At 42.9% G+C, this 25,259-nt stretch overlaps 1 protein-coding gene across 2 annotated transcripts in view; it reads right to left on the bottom strand.

The window, feature by feature from the left end:
* Window positions 1–14,843, bottom strand: part of PBDC1 (polysaccharide biosynthesis domain containing 1) — a 418,787-nt gene extending 403,944 nt beyond the window's left edge. For both annotated transcript variants that reach the window (XM_081080887.1, XM_081080888.1), the window contains exons 1-2: window positions 14,782–14,843; window positions 14,626–14,691 (exon numbers count right to left, since the gene is read on the bottom strand). In XM_081080887.1, the coding sequence (XP_080937013.1) occupies window positions 14,626–14,691; window positions 14,782–14,811 (96 nt within the window). In that variant the 5' untranslated portion in view covers window positions 14,812–14,843. The remainder of the gene's footprint in view (window positions 1–14,625; window positions 14,692–14,781) is intronic.
* Window positions 14,844–25,259: the final 10,416 nt, after the last annotated feature.

Below are 25,259 nucleotides of genomic sequence, written 5' to 3'. Positions count from 1 at the left end.
GCATGTGTTACAAGGGACCTGGCGTATATGACATACTGTTCTTAATATGTTTGCTCCCCTTCTTGGCGCTGTGTGTTTTAACCAAGGTCACCTCTCTGAGAAAGGTTGTTTCCCCAGGTAGGGATTTTCCCCTGAAGTTAGGGAGGGAATAAAACCCCTTAACTAAGTGTCAGGCGGGTAGTTAATCACTTTAACTATGAACAATCACGCTTAAGCTACATACTCTTTACTCCCTGGAATGGAGATAAGAAACGCCCTAACCTTTGGAATAGAAATTGATACAGAGGCGCCTTGACTTACGAGTTTAATTTGTTCAGTGACAGAGCTGGTAACTCAAATTACTCGTATGTCAAATCAACAGTGAATGAGTGAGACACGTGATGCTGGGCTGATGTTGTGGCATTCACTGTGACATTCGCTGCGCCAACTAGCGGTAGGGTATCTGAAGCTGGCTCGTAACCCGAATTTTAGCTCGTAACTCAAAGCAAAAAATCGACCGAGAGACGGCTCGTATCTTGAAAAACTCATTAGTCGGGACACTCGTAAGTCAAGGCACCACTGTAGGATTAAAATCAACTGGTATAAATACAGATGTAACAAGACAATAAAAAACAGAACCTGGCTGGAGAACCTCACTATGCTGATCAACAACAACAACAAAAAAAAAGAGCAAAATGCAATGGAGATAAAAAATTTACCTCATCCCTAGCCAGTTTGGCTCAGTGGATAGAGTGTCAGCTTGTGGACTGAGGGCTCAATCCCCAGTTCCCTAGTAGAAGGAGTGCAGGAGGCAGCCAATCAATGATTCTCTCTCATCATTGATGTTTTATCTCTCTCTCCCTCTCCCTTCCTCTCTGAAATGAATAAAAATATATTTTTTTAAAAAAGAAATTATCTCATACAGAGTTCAGAATAATGATGATAAAGATGCTCAACAACATGAGAAAAGATATAGTAACTATAAAAACAGAAATAAAGAAAGACATAGCACAAATAGAGAACACAATGGAAGGAATACATAGCAGATTAGGGGAAGCTGAGGATCAAATCAGTGAATTAGAAGACAGAGTTGGAAATATCACTCAATCAGAAAAGCAGAAAGAACAAACAAAAACAGGAGGACAGCTTAAGGGAGCTATGGGACAATGTGAAACATAACAATATTAGAATAGCAGGTGTGCCAGAAGAGGGAGAAAGAGAGAAAGGCATAGAGAAGGTTTTTGAAGAAATAATGGCAGAAAATTTCCCTAACTTGGTAAAGGAAAAAGTCACACAAGTTCAGGAGGCACAGAGAACCCCAAATAAGAAGAACCCAAACAGGCCCATGCCCAGACACATCATAATTAAAATGCCAAAAATTAAAGATGAAGAGAGAATCTTAAAGGCAGCAAGAGAAAAGCAAACTGTTACCTACAAGGGAGCTCCAATAAGGCTGAAACCTGATTTCTCATCAGAAACCCTATAGGCCAGAAGGAAATGGCATAAAGTACTCAAGGTAATGGAAAGCAAGGCTCTGAAACCAAGATTACTATATCCAGAAAGGCTATTATTCAAAACAGATGGTCAAATAAAGAACTTCCTGGACAAAAAAAAAAAAAAAAAAAGGCTAAAGGAGTACATCATCACCAAGCAAGCATTACAAGAAAGGCTCTTGGAGGAACCAAGATGGCGGCATAGGTAAACGCCTGTACTTGCTGCCTCCCACAACCACATCAAAATAACAACTAAACTATAGAACAACTATCATCCAGAACCACAGGAAAGCTGGCTGAGTGGAAGTACTATAACTAGAGAAATAAAGAAAAAAGCACACTGAGACTGGTAGGAGGTGCGGAGGTGCAGAACCGGCTGGTCCAGCACCCAGGTGTACCACTTTTTTTTTTTTTTTTAATATATTTTATTGATTTTTTACAGAGAGGAAGGGAGAGAGATAGAGAGTTAGAAACATCGATGAGAGAGAAACATCGATCAGCTGCCTCCTGCACACCCCCTACTGGGGATGTGCCCGCAACCGAGGTACATGCCCTTGACCGGAATCGAACCTGGGACCTTTCAGTCCACAGGCCGACGCTCTATCCACTGAGCCAAACCGGTTTCGGCAGGTGTACCACTTTTTTAATCAGGAGGGAGATCGCCTCTGCAGAGGCCACCTGGAGGAGCACAGAGTCCCAGCCCTACACCAGACCCCCAGCCCAGGGCTCAAGAGCTGGGGAAAGAAGTCCCTATGGGCAGTAAGAACTACGAACTGTAAAAACAAGTGCGGATTGGGGCTGAGTGACACACAGGCTGCAAGAGACCCAGCTGCTCCTCTTCAAAGGCTGGCACTGCGAACTGAATTTACTAGTACAAGCTCCAGCTTGCTCTGAGCTCCGGTGCTGGGCGAGGCTCTGGGGGACCCAGACAAATATAGGGAGAAACTGGACTGTCTGGCATTGGGCAGGAATGCGGGGGTGGCTTTCTTTCAGATGGAGGTGCTCTCAGCAGTCATTGTTCACCCAGTAGAGGGCTGACTGGCAGACATTTCTGTTCGTTCCACCCTGGGGATTCCTTGAGATCCCGCCCCACCCAATTTACAACCCCATGCAAGCTGTGCTCAGCGGCTTTTACGTATGAATGGCCTGTCCTTTATCAGCCTAAAAGCTGTCAAACAAGCTGCAGCTGGGTCAGGGAGCCCCAAAGCTATCAATAAAAGGCCCAAGACCAGCACCAGCCTGCCTTGCTTCACAGGTGGGCCTCGTCTGGACACTACCAAACCCAATACAAAGAGGAAGAAACTGAAGATCTCTCTGTAGCTCCTGCTGGGTGGCCCCAGGCAGTGGCTAACTTTGCACCTCCTTGGAGATCTAAGAGCCAGTGTGAGACCATTCCAGATTACAACTCTTCACATCCATAAGTGACACACTCAAGGGGCACACTCAGTAAGCACCAAAGTCCCACTGAAGCAAGCCCTGCCCCATAAGGGTGTCTCCTGCACGGAAGCTCTCCCACTTTAGTCATGGCTGGTCCCCACAGCCAATAGGCCTGGAGGCCCATTACTCCCAGTGATACCAACAGCAATCAAGGCTCAACTACAACAAGACTATGCACACAGCCCACAAAGGGGTGCACCAAGAGTGTCCACCTCAGGTGATTGGGGAGGTTGAGCCTCTGCGCCCTATAGGACACCTACTACACAAAGCCACTCTATCAACTCAAGGAGACTAGCAGCTACCTAATACACAGAAACAAAAACAGGGAAGCAGCCAAAATGCAGAGACAAAGAAACATGTCACAAATGAAAAAAATGGAAGAAAACAAACTACTGGGTATAGAGTTCAAAGCCACAGTTATAAGGTTACTCAAGAATCTTCTAGGAACCTCTGAGGAACTTAGTGAGACCTTCAAGGATCTTAGAATGCCAAACAAAATGGAAAAGGGCCAGTCAGAAATTAAGCATACACTGACTGAAATAAAGAATAATAAACAGGGATTCAACAGTAGACTAGAGGATACCAAGAATCAAGCCAATGATTTGAAATACAAGGAGGCAAAAAACACCCAACCAGAAGAGTAAAAAGAAAAAAGAATCCAAAAATATGAAGATAGTGAAAGGAGACTCTGGGACAACTTCAAGCGTACCAACATCCGAATTATGGGGTACCAGAAGAAGAGAGAGAGCAAGATACTAAAAACCTATTTGAAGAAATAGTGACAGAAAACTTCACCTACCTGGTGAAAGAAATAGACTTACAAGTCCAGGAAGCGCAGAGAACCCCAAACAAGAAGAATACAAAGAGGACCACACCAAGACACATCATAATTAAAATGCCAAGGGCAAAAGACAAAGAAAGAATCTTAAAAGCATCAAGAAAAAAGACAGTTAGTTACCTACCAGGGAGAACCCGATACAACTGTCAGCTGATTTCTCAAGAGAAACTATGCAGGCCAGAAGGGAGTGGCAAGAAATATTCAAAGTGATGAATAGCAAGAACCTACAACCAAGATTACTCTACCCAGCAAAGCTATCATTTAGAATTGAAGGTCAGATAAAGAGCTTCACAGACAAGAAAAAGCTAAAGAAGTTAATCATCACCAGACCAGTATTATATGAAATACTGAAGGGTATTCTTTAAGAAGAGGAAGAAGAAGAAAAAGATAAAGATAAAAAATTATGAAAAAACTGATAATACATATCTATTAACAAGTGAATCTAAAAATCACATGAATGAAAAGAATAAACTGGTGAATTGAATAGAATCATGGGCATGGAAATGGAACAGACTGATGATTCTCAGAGGGAAGGGTGTGTTGGGGGTGTGGGAAGAGATTAGACAAAGATCTTATATGAATGTATGCAGTACCTATGGACACAGAAAATAGGGTGGCAAGGACCTGGGGTGGGATGGGAACCAGGTGGTGGGGAGCTATGGGGGAAAAAATGAGGGACATCTGTAATAATCTCAACAATAAAGATTTTAAAAATAAAATAAATAGCTATAATTCCCTATAGACAGTCTAAAATGTAAAACCATTTAACATGTCAATTCTTTAAAAAAAAAAAAGAAAGAAAAAGAAAGAAAGGCTCTTTAAAGGGACTGGTGCAATGAGAAGAAGAAATAGAGAGAAACCTAGGCATACAGAATTAAATGGCAATAAATAAGTACCTATCAATAATGACCTTAAATGTAAATGGATTAAATGCTCCAATCAAATGACATAGGGTAGCTGAATGGATACAAAAACATGACCCAACTATATGCTGTCTATAAGAGACCCACCTCAGAACAAAAAACACACACAGGATGAGAGTGAAGGGTGGAAAAGAATTTTCCATACAAATGGAAAAGAAAAACAGCTGAGGTAGCAATACTCATATCCAACAAAATAGACTTCAAAATGAAGGCCATTACAGGACACAACAAAGGTCACTACACATTACTAAAGAGATTGATCCAACAAGAGGATATAAACCCGGTAAACATATATGCACCCAATATAGGAGCAACTAAATATATAAAACAACTTCTACAGGCCTTTGAGAGATTGACAACAATAAAGTCATAGTAGGGGACTAACCCTGCTGACTTTACTGGATAGATCTTCCAGACAAAAAATCAACAAGGAAACAGTGACTCTAAAGCAGCGGTCGACAACCTTTTGGACCTCACAGAACACTAGTGGTCCGCAGACCACCGGCTGGTGACCGCTGCTCTAAAGGACACACTGGATCAGATGGATTTAGTTGACATTTACAGAACATTTCACCCCAAAGCTGCAGAATATATACACTTCTAAGTGCACATGGATCATTCACAAAAGTAGACCACATGTCAGGACTCAAAACAAGTCTCTATAAGTTCAAGATTAAATCATATCATGCTTCTTCTCAGATCACAATGGAATGAAATTAGAAATCAACTACAGTAGAAACACCCAGAAACATTCAAACACATGGAGATTAAACAGCATGTTATTAAACAATGAATGAGTTACCAACAAGATCAAGGAAAATATCAAAAACTTCCTGGAAACAAATGAAAGAAAATGAACAAACAACAACCCCAAATCTCTGGGACAAAGTAAAAGCAGTCCTGAGAGGGAAGTTCATAGCACTACAGGCCTACCTCAAAAAACAAGAAATATCAACAATAAACTATTTAACACTACAACTTAGAGAAGTAGAAAGAGAACAGCAAGAAAAGCCCAGTGTAAGTAGAAGGAAGGAAATAATAAAGATCAGAACAGAAATAAATGACATACAGACTAAAAAAAAAAAACAAAAAAAACAAAAAAAATTAATGAAACCAAGAGCTGGTTCTCTGACAGGATAAACAAAATTGATGAACCGTTAGCCAGACTCATCAAGAAACAAAAGAGAGAGGACCCAAATACATAAAATCAGAAACGAAAGTGGAGAAGTAACCACAAACAACACAGAAATACAAAGGACTGTAAGAATATACTATGAACAACTATATGCCAACAAGTTGGATAATGTGGATGAAATGGATTAATTTCTAGGAAAATACAATCTCGCAAAATTGAATCACGAAGAATCAGAAAACCTGAATAGGACAATAATAACTGATGCAATAGAAGCAGTAATCAAAAAACTCCCAGCAAGCAAAAGCCCTGGTCCTGATGGCTTCACAGGGCAGTTTTACCATACATTCAAAGAAGAACTAACACCTGTACTCCTCAAACTATTCCAAAAAATTCAAGAGGAAGGAACACTTCCAAGCTCTTTCTATGAAGCTAGCATTACCCTATTTCCAAAACCAGATAAAGACACTACAAAGGAAGAGAATTACAGGCTAACATCTTTGATGAACATAGATGCTAAAATCCTCAACACAATATTAGGAAATCAGATCCAGCAATATATTAAAAAGATCATACACCATCACCAAGTGGGATTTATTCCAGAGATGCAAGGCTGGTACAATATTTGCAAATCAAAAAATGTGATATAGCAGATAAACAAATTGGAAGACAAAAATCACATGATCATATCAATATTGCAGAAAAAGCATTTGACAAAATCCAACACCCATTTTTGATAAAAACTCTCAGCAAAGTGGGAATAGAGGGAGCATATCTCAACATGATAAAGGCCATATATGACACACCTACAGCGAACATCATACTCAATGGGCAAAACTAAAACACTTCCCCTGAGAACAGGAACAAGACAGGGATGCCCGCTTTCACCACTCTTGTTCAACATAGTCCTAGAAGTCCTAACCACAATGACCAGACAAAAAGAAGAAATAAAAGGCATCCAAATTGGAAAGGATGAAGTAAAACTCTCATTATTCGCAGATGACATGATATTGTACACAGAAAACCATAAATACTCTACCAAAACACTACTAGATTTAATAAATGAATTTGGCAATGTAGCAGGATACAAAATCAATAACCAAAAATTAATGGCTTCTTTATACACCAATAATGACTTCTCAGAGAAACGAAATAAGAAATCCCATTTACCACTATAACAAAAAAGATTAAAATACTTAGGAATAAACTTAACCAAGAAGGCAAAAGACCTGTATTTGGAAAACTACAGAACGTTGAAAAAAGAGATAGACGATATAAACAAGTGGAAGAATATACCGTGTTCATGGATTGGTAGAATCAACATCATTACAATGTCCATATTACCCAAAGCAAACTACAGATCAATGCAATCCCTATTAAAATATCAACAGCATATTTCACAGATGTAGAACAAATATTCCAAAAATTAATATGGAACCAAAAAGACCTCCGAATAGCCACAGCAATCTTGAGAAAGAGAAACAAAGTTGGAGTAATCACAATACCAGATTTCAATTTATACTAAAAAGCCACCATAATCAAAACAGCCTGGTACTAGCACAAGAACAGGCATATAGAGGAACCAAGATGGCGGCATAGGTTAACGCCAGAGATTGCTGCCTCGAACAACCAATTCAAGGGTACACCTAAAAGACGGAACGGACATCATCCAGAACCACAGGAAGGCTGCCTGAGTGGAAATTCTACAATTAGGAGGAAAGAGAATATCATACCCAGACTCAGAGGAGGCGCAGTGCTGAAGTGAAATACTCAGGTGCGGAGTGCGCGCGAGCGGGCTGGCGGCGGAGGGCACGGTTGTTGTTTTCAATCGGGAGGGAGTTTCAGACTCTGACCTCTAGATCTGGGCGAGTCTCTAGGGACCCAGACTCAAACAGGAGAAGCGGGACTGTCTGGCTTCGGTCAGAATTCGAAGGCAGCTTTCTCTCCGAGGTTTGCAGCAGTTGCTGGGACTCTGTGAGGCAAAGCCCCCAGGGACGGAACTGAGAGCAGCCATAACTGCTCGCTCCGCCCGCCCACCCTGTTCGATCCCGTGCGATCCGCCCCGCCCAAGCCCTGCACAGAGCCATTTGCCAGATAGCCTCAGGCAAAGGCTAGACTAGCACCTCCCCAGAGGACAGAAGTTTTCCCACTGCAGAACAGCTGACTCTCACAGCCAGTTGGCCTGGAGGTCAAATCCCCCAGTATTAACTACAACAATCAAGGCTTAACTACAACAAGACTGTGCACAAAGACCACTAGGGGGTGCACCAAGAAAGCATAAAAAATGCGGAGACAAAGAAACAGGACAAAATTGTCAATGGAAGATATAGAGTTCAGAACCACACTTTTAAGGTCTCTCAAGAACTGTCTAGAAGCTGCCGATAAACTTAATGAGATCTACAAGAAATCTAATGAGACCCTCGATGTTAAGATAAAGAACCAACTAGAAATTAAGCATACACTGACTGAAATAAAGAATACTATACAGACTCCCAACAGCAGACCAGAGGAGCGCAAGAATCAAGGCAAAGATTTGAAATGTGAAGAAGCTCAAAACACCCAACTGGAAAAGCAAAATGAAAAAAGAATCCAAAAATACGAAGATAGTGTAAGGAGCCTCTGGGACAGCTTCAAGCGTACCAACATCAGAATTATAGGGGTGCCAGAAGATTAGAGATACCAAGATATTGAAAACCTATTTGAAGAAATAATGACAGAAAACTTCCCCCACCTGGTGAAAGAAATAGACTTACAGGTCCAGGAAGCACAGAGAACCCCAAACAAAAGGAATCCAAAGAGGACCACACCAGGACACATCATAATTAAAATGCCAAGAGCAAAAGACAAAGAGAAAATCCTAAAAGCAGCAAGAGAAAGAAACTCAGATACCTACAAGGGAATACCCATACGTCTGTCAGCTGATTTCTCAACAGAAACTTTGCAGGCCAGAAGGGAATGGCAAGAAATATTCAAAGTGATGAATACCAAGAACCTACAACCAAGATTACTTTATCCAGCAAAGCTATCATTCAGAACTGAAGGTCAGATAAAGAGCTTCACAGATAAGGAAAAGCTAAAGGAGTTCATCACCACCAAACCAGTATTATATGAAATGCTAAAAGGTATCCTTTAACAAGAGGAAGAAGAAGAAAAAGGTAAAGATACATATTATGAAAAACAAACATGCATCTATCAACAAGTGAATCTAAGAATCAAGTGAACAAATAATATGGTGATCATAATAGAATCAGGGACACAGAAAGGGAATGGACTGACTATTCTTGGTGGGGAGAGGGGTGTGGGAGATGCGGGAAGAGACTGGACAAAAATCGTGCACCTATGGATGAGGACAGTGGGTGGGGAGTGAGGGCGGAGGGTGGGGCAGGAACTGGGAGGAGGGCAGTTATGGGGGGAAAAAAAGAGGAACAAATGTAATAATCTGAACAATAAAGATTTAATTAAAAAAAAAGAAAAAGAACAGGCATATATGTCAATAGAAAAGTACAGAGACCCCAGAAATCGACCCAAGCTACTATGCTCAATTAATATTTGACAAAGGAGGCAAGAGCATACAATGGAGTTAAGATAGTCTCTTCAATAAATGGTGTTGGGAAAATTGGATACATGCAAAAAAATGAAACTAGACCACCAACTTACACCATACACAAAAATAAACTCAAAATGGATAAAGGACTTAAATCTAAGTTGTGAAACCATAAAAATCCTAGAAGAAACTATAGGCAGCAAAATCTCAGACATCTCTCATAGCAATATGTTCATGGATACATCTCCTAGGGCAGGATTGGGCAACCCCTGGCACGCAAGCCAAACATGGCATGCCAGTAACTTTTGCTGGCACGCGAAACCCTCTCTTATAATCTTCTATTTACAATTTTTTTCTTAATATCGACTTTTTTATTTTTCAGATAAACTCAGTGTAGGTGCATCTTAGATAAACAAATAATTTTGCATAACAAGTTATCTTAAAGACCATAGACATGGATTGACAAGAGAGGAGAAGAGCAATTTCAATAGTGTCGAAAACGAACTATTGAGGACTTGGAATGCCATTCCAGAAAATTTTTTCTGTTTAAAACACTTTGCAACAGCATTACTCTCCATGTTTTCATCCACATACGCTTGTGAATCTTTGTTCTCAGTGATGAATTTTGTTAAGTCTCATAATAGGAGAAAGAGAACAGCAAGAGAACAGTAAGTAGACGGATGAAAGTAGCAGCTCGTGCATATCTCTGAAGGTCACAAAATATAAACCTGATGTAAAATCTCTGTCATCAGTGATGCAGCAGCAAAAGTCCCACTGATAATATCAAACGGAGTCATAAAGTATTCTGTCAGACTATCAGTGTACATGTATACATTAAAAAATAAAATTATTTTTCATCATCATATACTGTGTTTTTGTCGCTCGAATGAATTTTATTATTTCTTCAAGGTTCTTCACATACATACACCTTAAGAGATATCAAGAAGGTGTAACATGTTCTCAAAAAATTAGGGTTGGCATGCAGAAGAATTTTGAGTTAGAGATTTTGCTGGTTTTGGCACACACTCACAAAAAGGTTGCCCACCCCTGTCCTAGGGCAAAGAACTCAGGAAAAAATAAACAAATGGTACTACCTGAAAATAAAAAGCTTCTGCACCTCAAAAGAAACCATCAACAAAACAAAAATGGAGTCCACTCTATGGGAAAATGTATTTGGTACTGATACATCTGATAAGGGGTTAATATCCAAAATATATAAGGAACTCATCAAAGTTAACAGAAGGAAGACAAACAATCCAATTTAAAAAATGGGCAAAGGACCTAAATAGGCACTTCTCCAAAGAGGACATACAGATGGCCAAGAGACATGAAAAAATGCTTGAAGTCCCTGATAATCTGAGAGATGCAAATTAAAAGGACAATGAGGTACCTGTCAGAATGGCTACCATCAACAAATCAACAAATGACAAGTGCTGGCGAAGATGTGGAGAATAGGGAACCCTAATACACTGCTGGTGGGAGTGTAACCATTATGGAAAAAAAGTACGGTGTTTCCTCAAAAAATTAAGGACTTGTATGCATGCATATAAGCATAACCAATGGACATAAGACACTGGGGGGTAGGGGAGGCCGGGGGAATATCAAGGGGGGGGGGGGGTGATAAAAGGAGACATATGTAATACTCTTTGTAATACTTTAAGCAATAAAAGAAAATTTAAAAAAAATTAAATTTGGACCTGCCATTTGACCCAGTGATCCCACTTCTAGGAATATATCCTAAGAAATCTGAAACACTGAATCAAAAAGAATGTATACATGGCCTATGTTCATAGTAGCACAATTTACAATAGCTAAGATCTGGAAACAGGCTAAGGGCCCATAGTAAATGAGTGGATAAAAACCTGTGATACATCTGTATCTTGGAATACTATGCAGCAGTAAAAAAGGAGAAATCTCGCCCCAGCTGGTTTGGCTCAGTGGATAGCGTGTCAGCCTGCAGACTGAAGGATTCCAGGTTTGATTCCAGTCAAGAGCACATGCCCAGGTTGCGAGCTCCATCCCCAGTAGAAGGCATGCAGGAGGCAGCCAATCAATGATTCTCTCTCATCATTGATGTTTTCTATCTCTCCCTCCCTCTCCCTTCCTCTCTGAAATCAATAAAAAAAAAATATTTAAAAAAAAGAAACTAGAAAACAGCCACAAGGGAGATGCTACTTAAAAATAAATCTTGCCGAAACAGGTTTGGCTCAGTGGATAGAGTGTCGGCCTGTGGACTGAAAGGTCCAAGGTTCGATTCCAGTCAAGGGCATGTACCTGGGTTGCGGGCATATCCCCAGTGGGAGATGTGCAGGAGGCAGCTGATCGATGTTTCTCTCTCATCGATGTTTCTAACTCTCTATCTCTCTCCCTTCTTCTCTGTAAAAAATCAATAAAATATATTTTAAAAATAAATAAATAAATAAATCTTTAAAAAAAGAAGAATCTCTTACCCTTTGATTCAGCATGGAGGGACCTGGAGAGAATCATGCTACATGAAATAAATCAGTCAGAGAAAGATAAGAATCACATGATTACACTCATATGTGGAATCTAAGGGATAATAAACTGATGAAGAGAATGCATCCAGAGACATGGAAGCATGGAACAGAATGTGGAATCAAGGGAAGGTGGGGAGGATAGGTGGGTGGGTGGGAAGTAATCAACCACGGACCTTATATACATATATGCTTGGCCCATGGACACAGACAATGGGGCCCTGAGGGCCTGGGGGCGGGGGGGCTACAAGGAGTCAATGTGGGGAAAAGGGGGACATATGTAATACTTTCAACAATAAACAATTGCCCTAACCGATATGGCTCAGTGGATAGAGCATCAGCCTGCAGACTCAAGGGTCCCAGATTCAATTCCGGTCAAGGGCATGTACCTTGGTTGCGGGCACATCCCCAGTGGGGAGTGTGCAGGAGGCAGCTGATCGATGTTTCTCTCTCATCGATGTTTCTACCTCTCTATCCCTCTCCCTTCCTCTCTGTAAAAAATCAATAAAATATATTTTTTAAAAAACAATAATTATTTTTTTAAAAATAAAAATAAAAAAAACTACCCATGCCTGGACACCCCTTGAAATGCAAAAAAAAGAAAGGGGAAAAAAAAGCCAAGTCAGAAATCTCCCAATCCTGCCACTAGAGAAAAAATTAAGGAAGCCTTTGTATGCTCAGGAGATCTACCGAACCTGGTGTTACTGTCAAAGGATAAAAACTGGACTAATGGGTTTGGGCAATAAAATAATTCTCCTATCCTTATGACAAACAAAAAGCTACCTATACAGTCTAATAAATAGAATGAGCCAGGGACTATCTTTTCCTGGAAGCTAATGAAAGTGTTAGAAACTAAATAAAACAGTAGATAACATTCTCAAGACTGAGTTGGGCCCTATTTAGAGTGTTGTCTCCAATAGCCAAGGTTGTGGCTTAGATCTCTGGTTAGGGCATATATAAGAATCAACCAATGAATGCAAAAATAAGTGAAACAACAAATTGGATGCTCTCTAAAACCAATCAGTAAATTAAAAACATTTTTAAAAGATTGAATTGAATCATTGCAAAAGTGAAATAATAAATACACATATACAACTGAACTCTTGAAACAACAAAATAAAATAATAGAAGTAAAATTACTCTTCACTTTTAAGAGTGTGGCATTTCATAATCATCACTTGTTTATCTGATAGCCAATTTCCCACCCTATAACACTTAGAAATGAAACAGTATCATGAAGCAGGTTAATTTATAAATACCCTTTACCAAGCACCTACCACCGCGGTTCTCAACTGTGGGTCGCGACCCCTTTGGGGGTCAAACGACCCTTTCACAGGGGTCGCCTAAGACCATCGGAAAACACATATATAATTACATATTGTTTTTGTGATTAATCATTATGCTTTAATTATGTTCAATTTTTAACAATGAAAATACATCCTGCATATCAGATATTTAATTACGATTCGTAACAGTAGCAAAATTACAGTTATAAAGTAGCACGAAAATAATTTTATGGTTGGGGGTCACCACAACATGAGGAACTGTATTAAAGGGTCACGGCATTAGGAAGGTTGAGAACCAGTGCATTAGAATCTCCCACTCAAACTGGAGGGATTTATTTCACTGACCCCAGAAGAAGCCCTTTGCAGTTTTACCTCCAGGCTCTTTGACTAATTCATGTCCTTTGTCCACCTACACTTTGAGGATTCAATTTGAGATCCACTATCACAGTGAAGTCTTCATCTACTGTCTAGGTTCTGTATGTTTATTCTTAAACTAAACTGTTTTGTATCGTATGCCCTGATCCACTCACCAAGCCTACATCACATTCTTATTTGAGTGTTACTACTGTTCTCATATCCTTGTGTTTTGTATCTCAAATACATCATGGGCCCTAGCCAATTTGTCTCAGTGGCTAGCAGCCGTGGGCAAACTACAGCCCGCGGGCCGGATCCGGCCCGTTTAAAATGAATAAAACTAAAAAAAAAAAAAAAAAGACCGTACCCTTTTATGTAATGATGTTTACTTTGAATTTATATTAGTTCACACAAACACTCCATCCATGCTTTTGTTCCAGCCCTCCGGTCCAGTTTAAGAAGAACCCATTGTGGCCCTCGAGTCAAAAAGTTTGCCCACCCCTGGCTAGAGCCTCCGCCTGTGGACTGAAGGGTCTGAGGTTAGATTCCAGTCAAGGGCACATACCTCAGTTGCAGACTTGATCCCCACCCTGGTCTGGATGCATGCCAGAGGCAACCAATGGATGGGTCTCTCTCATACAGATGTTTCTGTCTCTCCCTCCTTCCCACTCTTGGGTGAGGATTAACAACAACAACAAAACAAAAATATCCTTGGGTGAAGATTAACAACAACAAAACAAAATAAAACAAAACCTCACATACATCATGTGCTTCCTCCTTAAAAATCTAAACAAGACACACCATAAGCCATTGCAACTTTACTGCACAATGGAATCACTCGAGGGCCTTTAAAAATATGGATACCGGGCTCTCAGCCCCAGATATTCTGATTTAATTGATATGGATTGCGCTCTGGACATCGGGATATTTAAATGCTTCACGCGGGATTCTAATTTGCAGGGAACTACTTCCATTGGTATTAGTCCTCCGTTTGTGGACCAAAAGGATTAGAATGAGCTGAAAGGCGCGATTTTGTAGCAGACATGGTCTACATAAGATATCAGGGCAGGGGGTTACAATTTCGTGGAGGCCCTGCAGCCATCACAGACTAGGTGAATTGGAGCTGTGTCTGAGTCATACTCACGTCGTTGCCGTAAGACTCAGCTGGGAGAGAAAGTGCATGTGCCACTGATACCAGTTCCCCGGAAACCTGGGAAGAAAAAAGGAGGAGGAGAGGAAGAGTTCAAAGCTAGAGCCAGCTCGACTTCCCCATTCACCCGACCCCAGAGCAGTGCCTCACCGGCTTTTCAGTTTCACCAGTCGCCTCCATGTTGCAGCTAACAAAGCGCTGCTCCACTTCCCGGAAATGACTTTACGTGAGCTCTTTCCGTTATCGTTGGGAAGGGAGGGCCGGGCTAGAAAGGCTTTCACTTGCCTGCGCCTGCGCTTGCGCCTGCGCGCACCCTCCCTCGCCTGGAGGCGGTAGTCCCTGGCCCCTCCCCAAAAGTGCTGCATTGTTGCTTGTCTGGGCTGCTAGAGGGATCTGAGGTGCTTAAAGGCTCAGTAATATCTGTGATCATGGGAAAAACCTGAGTTAAAATAATGCAGCTTTCGGTCCCATTGCACTGAATATTGGCAGAGAATCGAACTCACACTCTCTATTTGTGAATGCAGGCACAAACAGTCTGCCGCACCGCTGGCTAAAGAGTGTAGTGAGCCTGGCCAGTGTGTTTCAGTGGTAGAGCATCAACCTATGAACCAGGAAGTCACCATTGGATTCCCAGTCAGGTCACTTGCCCAAGTTGCAGACCGATCCCCTCTCTCTCATCATTGATATTGATCTTTCTATCTCCCTCTCCTTCTCCCTTCCTCTCTGAAATATTTATATATAATTTTTTAAGAGTGTAGTAATATATGAGCAGAGGTGATTTGTATGCTAAATATTAAGAAGTTAAGACTTCACCCTGCCCTAGCTGGATTGGCTCAGTGGATAGAGCTCCAGCCTTCGGACTGAAGGGTCCCAGGTTCAATTCCCTAAGGGTACATACCCAGTGTGAGATCAATCCCCAGTGGGGGCGGGCAGGAGGCAGCCAATCAATAATTCTCTCTCATCATTGAATCATTGATCTCTCTCCCTCCCCTTCCTCTCTGAAATCAATGAAAATATATTTTTAAAAAAGACTTACCCTAAAAGCAATAGCAAGCTGCTGAAGGCCTTTTAAGTAGACAAACCTCACAATCAAACAAGTTCTAAGAAAATCACTGTGCATGACAAAATTGCGCAAGGCAAAATTGGAGGCAGAAAGACCAACTTAAAGGCACTGGGTAATGCAAACCTAAGCCAAGGTGCTGGCAGTTAAGGTAAATTTTGAGAATTAATAAGGGAAATGCAATCAATAGGACTTTTTGATTTATTGGATATGGAGGATAATAAAGAATTAGGATTCCAGAATTACTTCCAGGTTTCAGAATAGAATTCAGGGATGGATGTCATTGAGCTAGAAAACACAACAGGAATGATGAGTTTAGTTTGAGGAGGTGTGTTTGAAAAATCTGGGATACTTACATAGAGTTGACTAGTCAGAGGGAGATCTGATCAGAAATATAAATCTGACAGCTGATACTTAAGGTTTAATTCAGCTATCTAAAGGAAACTGCAGAACTCTAAAGACACAAAGATCCTCAGGCCAGGGACAGACTATTTATGAAGAAAAAAAGGCAGGAAAAAAATAAAGAAAAGGCTGCAAAAAGAGTTGTCAGTCAGCAAAGAGTCTCACAGAAGCCAAAGAATAAGAGAACTTCCAGGAAGAAGTGGTGAACAGTCTCTAATACTCTGTGTTGAGTACACTAAGTCCAGAAATATTAAGAGGTCATTGACAACTTTAACAAGAACAGTTTTGGGTCCTGGGCAGTATGGTTCATTGGTTAGAGCAGGGGGGTCCTCAAACTACGGCCACTTGGGCCACATGCAAATACAAATATTGTATTTGTTCCCGTTTTGTTGTTTTACTTCAAAATAAGATATGTGCAGTGTGCATAGGAATTTGTTCATAGTTTATTTTTAAAACTATAGTCCGGCCCTCCAACAGTCTGAGGGACAGTGAACTGGCCCCCTGTTTAAAAAGTTTGAGGACCCCTGGGTTAGAGTGTCGGCCTGTACTTGGAAAGGTCTCTGGTTTGATTCTAGGTCAAGTGTGGTACCTGGGTTGCAGGTTTGATCCCCATCCTGGTGGAGCACGAGCGAGATGTGTTTCTCTCACATCACATTTCTCTCTCTCTCTCTCTCTCTCTCTCTCTCTCTCTCTCTCTCTCTCTCTCTCCTCCCCGCCCCCCACCTCCTTTTCACTTTCTCTACAAAAACTCTAATGGAAAAAATATCCTCATATAAGGATTAACAAACAAAAAAAGATCAGTTTTGGTGGAACAGTGAGGACAGAAGTCAGAGGACAGTGGTTTCAAAAGAAAGTGAAAGTCACCCTAGCAGGTTTGGCTCAGTGGATAGAGCATCGGCCTGCAGACTGAAGGGTCCCAGGTTCAGTTCTGGTCAAGGGCATGTACCTTGGTTGCAGACAAATCCCCAGTAGGGAGTGTGCAGGAGGCAGCTGGATCAATGTTTCTCTCTCATCGATGTTTCTAACTCTCTATCCCTCTCCTTTCCTCTCTGTAAAAAATCAATAAATATATTTTTTTAAAAAAAGGAAGTGAGAGTTAAAGGACAGATGACAATGACCATAGAATGTTCTTGCAAACTAAAAAGAAACATGAGATCCAGGTACTTTTTTCAATTGTGGTAAAACACACATTAACATAAAAATTTACCATCTTAACCATTTTAAGTGTACAGTTCAATAGTGTTAAGTACCTCCATATTGCTGTGCAGTAGACATCCAGAACTTTTTTATCTTAAAAACTGAAACTCTCCAGAACCGGTTTGGCTCAGTGGATAGAGCGTTGGCCTGCGGACACAAGGGTCCCGGGTTTGATTCCGGTCAAGGGCATGTACCTTGGTTGCGGGCACATCCCCAGTGGGGGGTGTGCAGGAGGCAGCTGATCAATGTTTCTCTCTCATTGATGTTTCTGGCTCTTTATCGCTCTCCCTTCCTCTCTGTAAAAAATCATTAAAATATATTTTAAAAAATTAAAAACTGAAACTCTACACCCAATAAACAATTCCCCATTTTCCCCTTCCCCCAGCCCCTGGCAACCTCCATACTACTTTTTCCTATAATTTAACTACTTTAAATACCTCAAATAAGTGGTATTTGTCTTTCTGTGACTGGCTTATTTCAGTTAATATAATGTCCTCAAGGATATATACACACACTTTGAATAATTATAATGGCACTGTTTATTAAAATACATTTCATTTTCAAAATTGAGCTATCAGCTGTTAAAGTGTATATACATTTTTTGAGAGTTAGATACCCATGTTGCTGCCAGGACACAGTATTTCCTTTCTTTTTTTTTTTAAGACTGAATAATATTCCATTGTATGGCTATGCTACATTTTGCTTATCCATTCATCTATCGATGAACATTTGGTTTGCTTCCATGTGATGACCCACGTCCTGCATGGTTCAGGGTTCGGGATCTGGAGAAGGGCCGTGTGCAAATGACAGAGACGAGACAAAAAATAATAATTTGGAAATATCGGGGTCCAGGTAGGTAGCCCAATGCAAGGAGAAGGACTTCCACTTCTGTCCAGGCCTTGCCAACCTTATATTCAATTTTGGATACACATCTATTAGTCAGACAGGCAACTGTGGTAACAGACAGACTATCTTAAAGGTCAGTAAATATTAGATTTACTCTGAGACTATTTGGTCATGAAATTGCTTGAGCCCCCATTGTCTGGACTAAACAATCGGTGCATAACTCTGACCATTGCCAGGGCTCAAGGTTCACCAGCATTCTGGGCTCCTTGCTTACACATCTCTGATAATGAAGACAATGGGTGGCTTCCACCTTTTGACAGTTTTGAACATGGGCATTCAAATATCACTTTGAGACCCTGCTTTCAATTCTTTTGGATTTATAACCAGAAATTAATTTTTTAAAGAAATTCAGGGACTTCTCACACAGAATTTAGAAGACAGAACTTAGAAGATAGAACTTAGAAGACAGAACTGAGAAGACAGAACCTACACACAGAACTTAGAACACAGAACCTACACAGAACCTAGAGACAGAAGAACTTCGCTGGAGAGAACATGGCAAAAGATCCTGGACTGAACCTGACTACAGAAATTGGCAAGAGAACCTGACTAGAACCTGGTGACTGAACCTGGCTGGAGAACCTGGACAGAACCTGGCTGGAGAACCTAGAGAGGGAACATGGCTACAGAACCTGGCTGGAGAACCTGGAGAACCTAGCAAGAGAACATGGACACAGAATCTGGCTGGAGATCCTCACCAGAACTTCGCTGGAGATCCAGAGCAGAACCTCTCTGGAGATCCAGACCAGAACTTGACTGGAGAACCTGGCTGGAGAACCTAACAAGAGAACATGGACATAGAACTTTGCTGGAGATCCAGACCAGAACTTGGCTGGAGATCCTGGTTAGAGATCCTGGCTAGGCTGCTGATCAACTGAACGCTGTCTCCGTGTCATTCCTTCTTCACCGACTCCGTCTACGCCTTTGGGAACCCCTGGACCTGCTGGGGCAGGACCCCAGCATCTGGCACCCGAACAGGGACCCTTAGGTAAGCCCCCCATTCCCCTAGGCAAGCGTCCCACACTCGGGATGGATAGGACTCCACCGTAGGAAGAAGGTGGATAGTCTTCGCCGACTCCGTCCACACCTTTGGGAAGCCCTGGAACAGGATTCCCCTAGGTAAGCCCCCACCCTCCCATTGAGAACCCCACACTCGGGACGGATAGGACTCCACCAGGGTACTGCAGACCCCCCTATAGAGGATAAATAGGGTAAGAAGGTGGATAGTACAGAACTTAGATTGAGAAGATGTGCCATACTGAGTCCAAAGAAAGAAGACTCTGTATTGATTCTTAGATTGAGAAGATGTGCCATACTGAGTCCAAAGAAAGACTCTGTATTGATCTTTAGATTAAGAAGATGTGCCATACTGAGTCTAAAGAAATAAGACTCTGTATTGATCTTTTAACACATATGCTTGCTGGCAGAGGAATTAAGGTTACTCCCAGTCAGACAGAACGTTATATACAAGTAGTATGTCCATGCTTTTCTGAGGAAGGAAAGGTAAATGTAAAGGCATGGGAGAAGGTAGGCCCAAGGAGCCTTATCCTTAACCCCATTGCAGCCTTTCCACCCTGGGAAAGTGCAGGATTGGCAAGCTCTCCCTGGGGTGATAGATCAGGACTCAGGTAATAGCGGAAAGCGCCAATCCTACTCTTAAAATGGATACAAGAGAGCATTTGGGTTTTTTCTTTTTAATGCCTGCTTTTAAAAAATAAAAAAGGGGGAATTTGCCGGGAGCCGGTCCATGCTTGCTGTTTCAAGGGACCTGGCATATATAGCATACTGTTCTTAATATGTTTGCTCACCTTCTTGGCACTATGTGTTTTAACCAAGGTCTCTGAGAAAGGTTGTTTCCCCAGGTAGGGATTTTCCCCTGAAGTTAGGGAGGGAATGAAACCTCTTAACTAAGTGCCAGGAGGGTAATTGATCACTTTAACTACGAACAATCATGCTTAAGCTACATAATCTTTACTCCCTGGAATGGAGATAAGAAACGCCCTAACCTTTGGAATAGAGATTGATAGGATTGGAATCAACTGGTATAAATACAGACGTAAGAAGACAGAACTTAGAAGACAGAACTTAGAAGACAGAAACTACACAGAACCTAGAGACAGAAGAACTTCGCTGGAGAGAACATGGCAAATGATCCTGGACTGAACCTGACTACAGAAATTGGCAAGAGAACCTGACTAGAACCTGGTGACAGAACCTGGCTGGAGAACCTGGACAGAACTTGGCTGGAGAACCTAGCGAGGGAACATGGCTACAGAACCTGGCTGGAGAACCTGGAGAACCTAGCAAGAGAACATGGACACAGAATCTGGCTGTAGATCCTCACCAGAACTTCGCTGGAGATCCAGAGCAGAACCTCTCTGGAGATCCAGACCAGAACTTGACTGGAGAACCTGGCTGGAGAACCTAGCAAGAGAATATGGACACAGAACTTCGCTGGAGATCCAGACCAGAACTTGGCTGGAGATCCTGGTTAGAGATCCTGGCTAGGCTGCTGATCAACTGAACGCTGTCTCCGTGTCCTTCCTTCTTCGCCGACTCCGTCCACACCTTTGGGGACCCCTGGACCCGCTGGGGTTGGACCCCAGCACATTTCCATGTCTTCCCAATGAGAATGACACTATCTAACTTTCATGGTTGCCTGGAGTTTTAAAGAAAAGACTGACCATTAGTCACTTGGCATCAGCCAGGCCCAAATAAACAATCAACCATTATCAAATGTTCTCAGTAGTAATAAAATAAGTAAGTAAACAAATAAGAACCCACTCTGAACACTTTATGAGTGATGTTATGAACAGTGATGTTTTAAGCACAAGTGTCGAATATATTACTATAATCATTTGTCTCTTTAATTAAAATTGAAAAAAAAAAGAACTTCAGGGACTTCTTAAATTATTATTTTAAGTTTAGAGAAATTTAAGTGTACTGGGGAATTGGCCTTATACAAAAAGACTGTTCTGGAAGGTGAGCAAGGTGTGTATCAGAGAAATTGAGGTGTTCCCTCCAGATGTTTTTTGTTTTCTCTATAAAGCCTTGAAAGGGCCAAAACCAGTTTGGCTCAGTGGATAGAGCGTCGGCCTGCGGACTAAAGGGTCCCAGGTTCGATTCCGGTCAAGGGCATGTACTTGGGTTGTGGGTACGTCCCCAGTAGGAGATGTGCAGGAGGCAGCTGATCGATGTTTCTCTCTCATCGATGTTTCTAACTCTATCCCTCTTCCTTCCTCTCTGTAAAAAAAATCAATAAAATATATTTTAAAAAAAATAAAAATAAAAAACTAAAGCCTTGAAAGGGCAACTAAGAGCAAGAAGGAATGTTAGTCTTGTCTTGAGTAGTTCTGCATAGAAGCTTGGAGAAGATGGGAGAACAATTTAACAAGGAGTTAAGGGGATATTTGCAGAGACCAGGAACTGTGTCCTCACAAGATTGAAAAAGCCAACTGCTTTTCTCCCACCAAACAGCAGGAGATAAAACTGTCGCCCACAGCCTTTCACTTTGCCATACAAGGGGACCAGCTCAGGCACAGGTATTAGAATGAGTATTGGCCTTCACACCCACACCTCTTATTTCAGATGGACTCAAAGTAGAAGTTTTAAGCAACATACGAAAAATGACTTAATAAATAAATCTTGAACCCTGAATCCAAATACACGTTATTGTCAAGCATCCATTCAACATGTACAATAAATATAATCTGTGATAAGCTAGAAGCCAAACTTGGCATAAAATAGGATGTCTTTGGGCAATGAGTTCACTGAGATAGATATTAAACATGATTTGAGTAGCAAAATAGGCAGAGAGTGTTCGGGGATGTGATTCTTATCAACTGTTTGGCTATTGGATTATAGACATGAAAACACACTTGGTTGGCCTTGAAACTTGAAACCAAAAGTTGAGAGAGAAAAAATAAAATTGGCACTCTCATCAGAAATCATGTGAGAAAGTAATCTGTGAAAGCAAAATACCTGATTCACAAAGTGTAACAGGTAAAAGAGATGGCCTGTGCCATCTTGCTGGAGTTGTTGGTAATCATATACCAGGACTGTTTTGTAGTCAAAAGGAACTGCAATAGTCCATGGATGCCATCCTGGCCAACCTGACACAGTGGTTATAGGAATTGACACAATGTGCTCCCTTTTGACACAGGAACTTGTAAATACCCCAAAATTTTGTTCTGTCTTGGGGTGCAGTGGCCAGGAGGGGGTGACATCATGACACTGATGCCACCTATACCTCTACTTCACTGAAAGATACAGCCATTCACTAATCTCCGTAAGTCCTTCACAGCTTTGTGCCATCTCCATAGCCCTACCTCCATCGAGGTTTAGTGTTCCAAAGGGTGCTCTGTTAAGAACTATCTTCCCTGCTAGGCTGGCCATGAACTCTAGCTACTGCTCTTTTGTAGCTGATGAACAGATTTGCTTCTCAGGTAGGAAATATCAAGGAACACCATTTAGTATCCATAAGACCAGGTAGTGATAAATTTAGATCTTAAATTCAAGTCTTAATTCCTTCTTCTTTCCACAGGGTCTCTCTCTCTCTCTCTCTCTCTCTCTCTCTCTCTCTCTCTCTCTCTCATTAAATGGGAGGGAAAATACCTAACTTGTAGAGTTATTCTGAAATTAATTATGTAGGGTGAAACATAACCTAACTTAGGAGAGCTGCTCAATTTATGGAAGCTATGCTTTTATATACTACTAGAGGCCCAGTGCACAGATTCGTGCACCAGTGGGGTCCCTCGGCCTGGCCTGTGCCCTCTCACAATCCAGGACCCCTTGGGGGATGTCAGTCTTCTGGTTTTGGCCCAGTCCCTGCAGGCCAGGCTGAGGGACCCCACTGGTATACAAATTTGTGCACCGGGCCTCTAGTATGCATATAAGATATTTTGTTAATGTCTTCCCATCCCCCCGCAACCCTTCCCTCTGAGATCCATCAGTCTGTTCCATGTTTCCATGCCTGTGCATTGAGCATGTGCCCCCCGGTGATCAGTGTGTGTCATAGCTACAGGTCAAACAGTCGAATGGTCAAACAGTCAGTCACTTAGGCTTTTATATATATAGACTAGAGGCCCGGTGCACAAAAATTTATGCACTGGCGGGGGGGGGGGGTGTATCCCTCAGCCCCACTTATGCCCTCTCACAGTCTGGGACCCCTCGGAGGATAACGACCTGCTGGCTTAGGCCTGCTCCCGGGTGGCAGTGGGCAGGCCCAATCCCTAAGTGCCTGCCCCACAGCCCCTGGTCAGGCTCAGAGCAGGACCGACTGGGGAGTTGGGGCACTGCCCCCTGTCATACACAGAACAGGGCGGATCGGGAGGTTGAGATGCCACCCCCAGTCACGCTCAGGGTAGGGCCAATTGGGGGGTTGGGGCACTGCCCCCATCACACACAAGGCAGGGCCGATGGAGAGGTTGTGGCTCAGCTCCCTGTCACACACAGAGCAGGGCAGATCATGGGGTTGGGGAGCTCTGCCCTGTCATGCACAGAGCAGGGCCGATCAGGGGGTTGGGGTGCCAACCCCTTTCACGCACAGAGCAGGACCAATCGGAGGGTTGGGGCGCCGCACCCTGTCACACACAGAGCAGGGCCGATCAGGGGGTTGGGGCACTGCCCCCGTCATGCACAGAGCAGGGCCGATCAGGGGGTTGGGGCACCGCTTCCTGTCATTCACAGAGCAGGACCAATTGGAGGGTTGGGGCACTGCGCCCTATCACACACAGAGCAGGGCCCATAGGGGGTTGGGGCACCACACCTTGTCACACACAGAGCAGGGCCCATAGGGGGTTGGGGCACCACCCCCTGACACGCACAGAGCAGGGCTGGTCAGGGAATTGGGGCGCTCCCCCCTGTCATGCACAGAGCAGGGCCAATCAGGGGGTTGGGGCACCGCCTCTTGTCACTCACAGAGCAGGACCAATCGGAGGGTTGGGGCGCTGCCTCCTATCACACACAGAGCAGGGCCCATGGGGGGTTAGGCGCCACACCCTGTCACAAACAGAGCAGGGCCGATCAGGGGGTTGGGGTGCCGCCCCCTGTCACGCAGAGAGCAGGACCAATCGGAGGGTTGGGGTGCCGCACCCTGTCACACACAGAGCAGGGCCGATCAGGGGGTTGGGGTGCTGCCCCCTGTCATGCACAGAGCAGGGCTGATCAGGGGGTTGGGGTGCTGACCCCTATCACCCACAGAGCAGGGCCAATCTGGGGGTTGCGGTGCCACCCCCATCATGCTGCTCCAGGGGCCTGGAGGCCTCTCAGCTCCACTGATCCCGGGGCCAGGAGGCCTCTCGGATCCGCTGAACCCAGGGCCAGGAGGCCTATCTGCTCCGCTGAACCCAGGACCGGGAGGCCTCGGGCCTCTGCTGATCCTGGGGCCCTGAGGCCTTGTGGCTCCGCTGATCCTGGTGCCGGGAGCCCTCGCTCCTCCGCTGATCCCCGGGGGTGAGGCCTCGCTGCTCGGCCACTTCTGGGCTGTTTGGCTTCGCTCCACCACTTGGAGCCTGCGTATGCAAATTAACCGCCATCTTTGTTGGCGGTTAATTTGCATATCACCCTGATTAGCCAATAGGAAGGGTAGCAGAGGTACGGTTAATTACCCTTTTTGTCTTTTATTAGATAGGATTAGTAAGTAGCTATATAAGAAACAATGGGCTGCTTCTATTGCCACCTGCAACACAACTGAAAGTCAAAAGTCCTGCATGATTTGTGTCAGGAACCATGAGACCATTCAGGCTCTTTGTCCAGAAAAGAAAAGAAAAAAAAATACAGAAATGTCTTATAAATGAATGGAATCTGCAGAATATGGGATGGGATGGGTCCCATCAACAGAATTCACAGATAAAATCTGCTATCTCTATACTTACCTGGCAGGGGAGATACCATGATCATGAAGGTGGTTTTCCCAGGGCCAGGCTTATCCATTGTACTCCAGATATGCTGACCCCTGTGATTTCTCCAAATGTGGAAAACTCAACTATATAACTTGTGGTAGTCGAGGATTGCGTTTGCGTACTCCCCTGTTTAAAAAAAAAAAAAAATCTGCTATCTTCTA

Source organism: Myotis nattereri (genome assembly GCF_964212035.1).
Source record: "Myotis nattereri genome assembly, chromosome: X".
Taxonomy (NCBI): Eukaryota; Metazoa; Chordata; class Mammalia; order Chiroptera; family Vespertilionidae; genus Myotis; species Myotis nattereri.
This window is presented reverse-complemented; position numbering and strand designations above follow the sequence as displayed.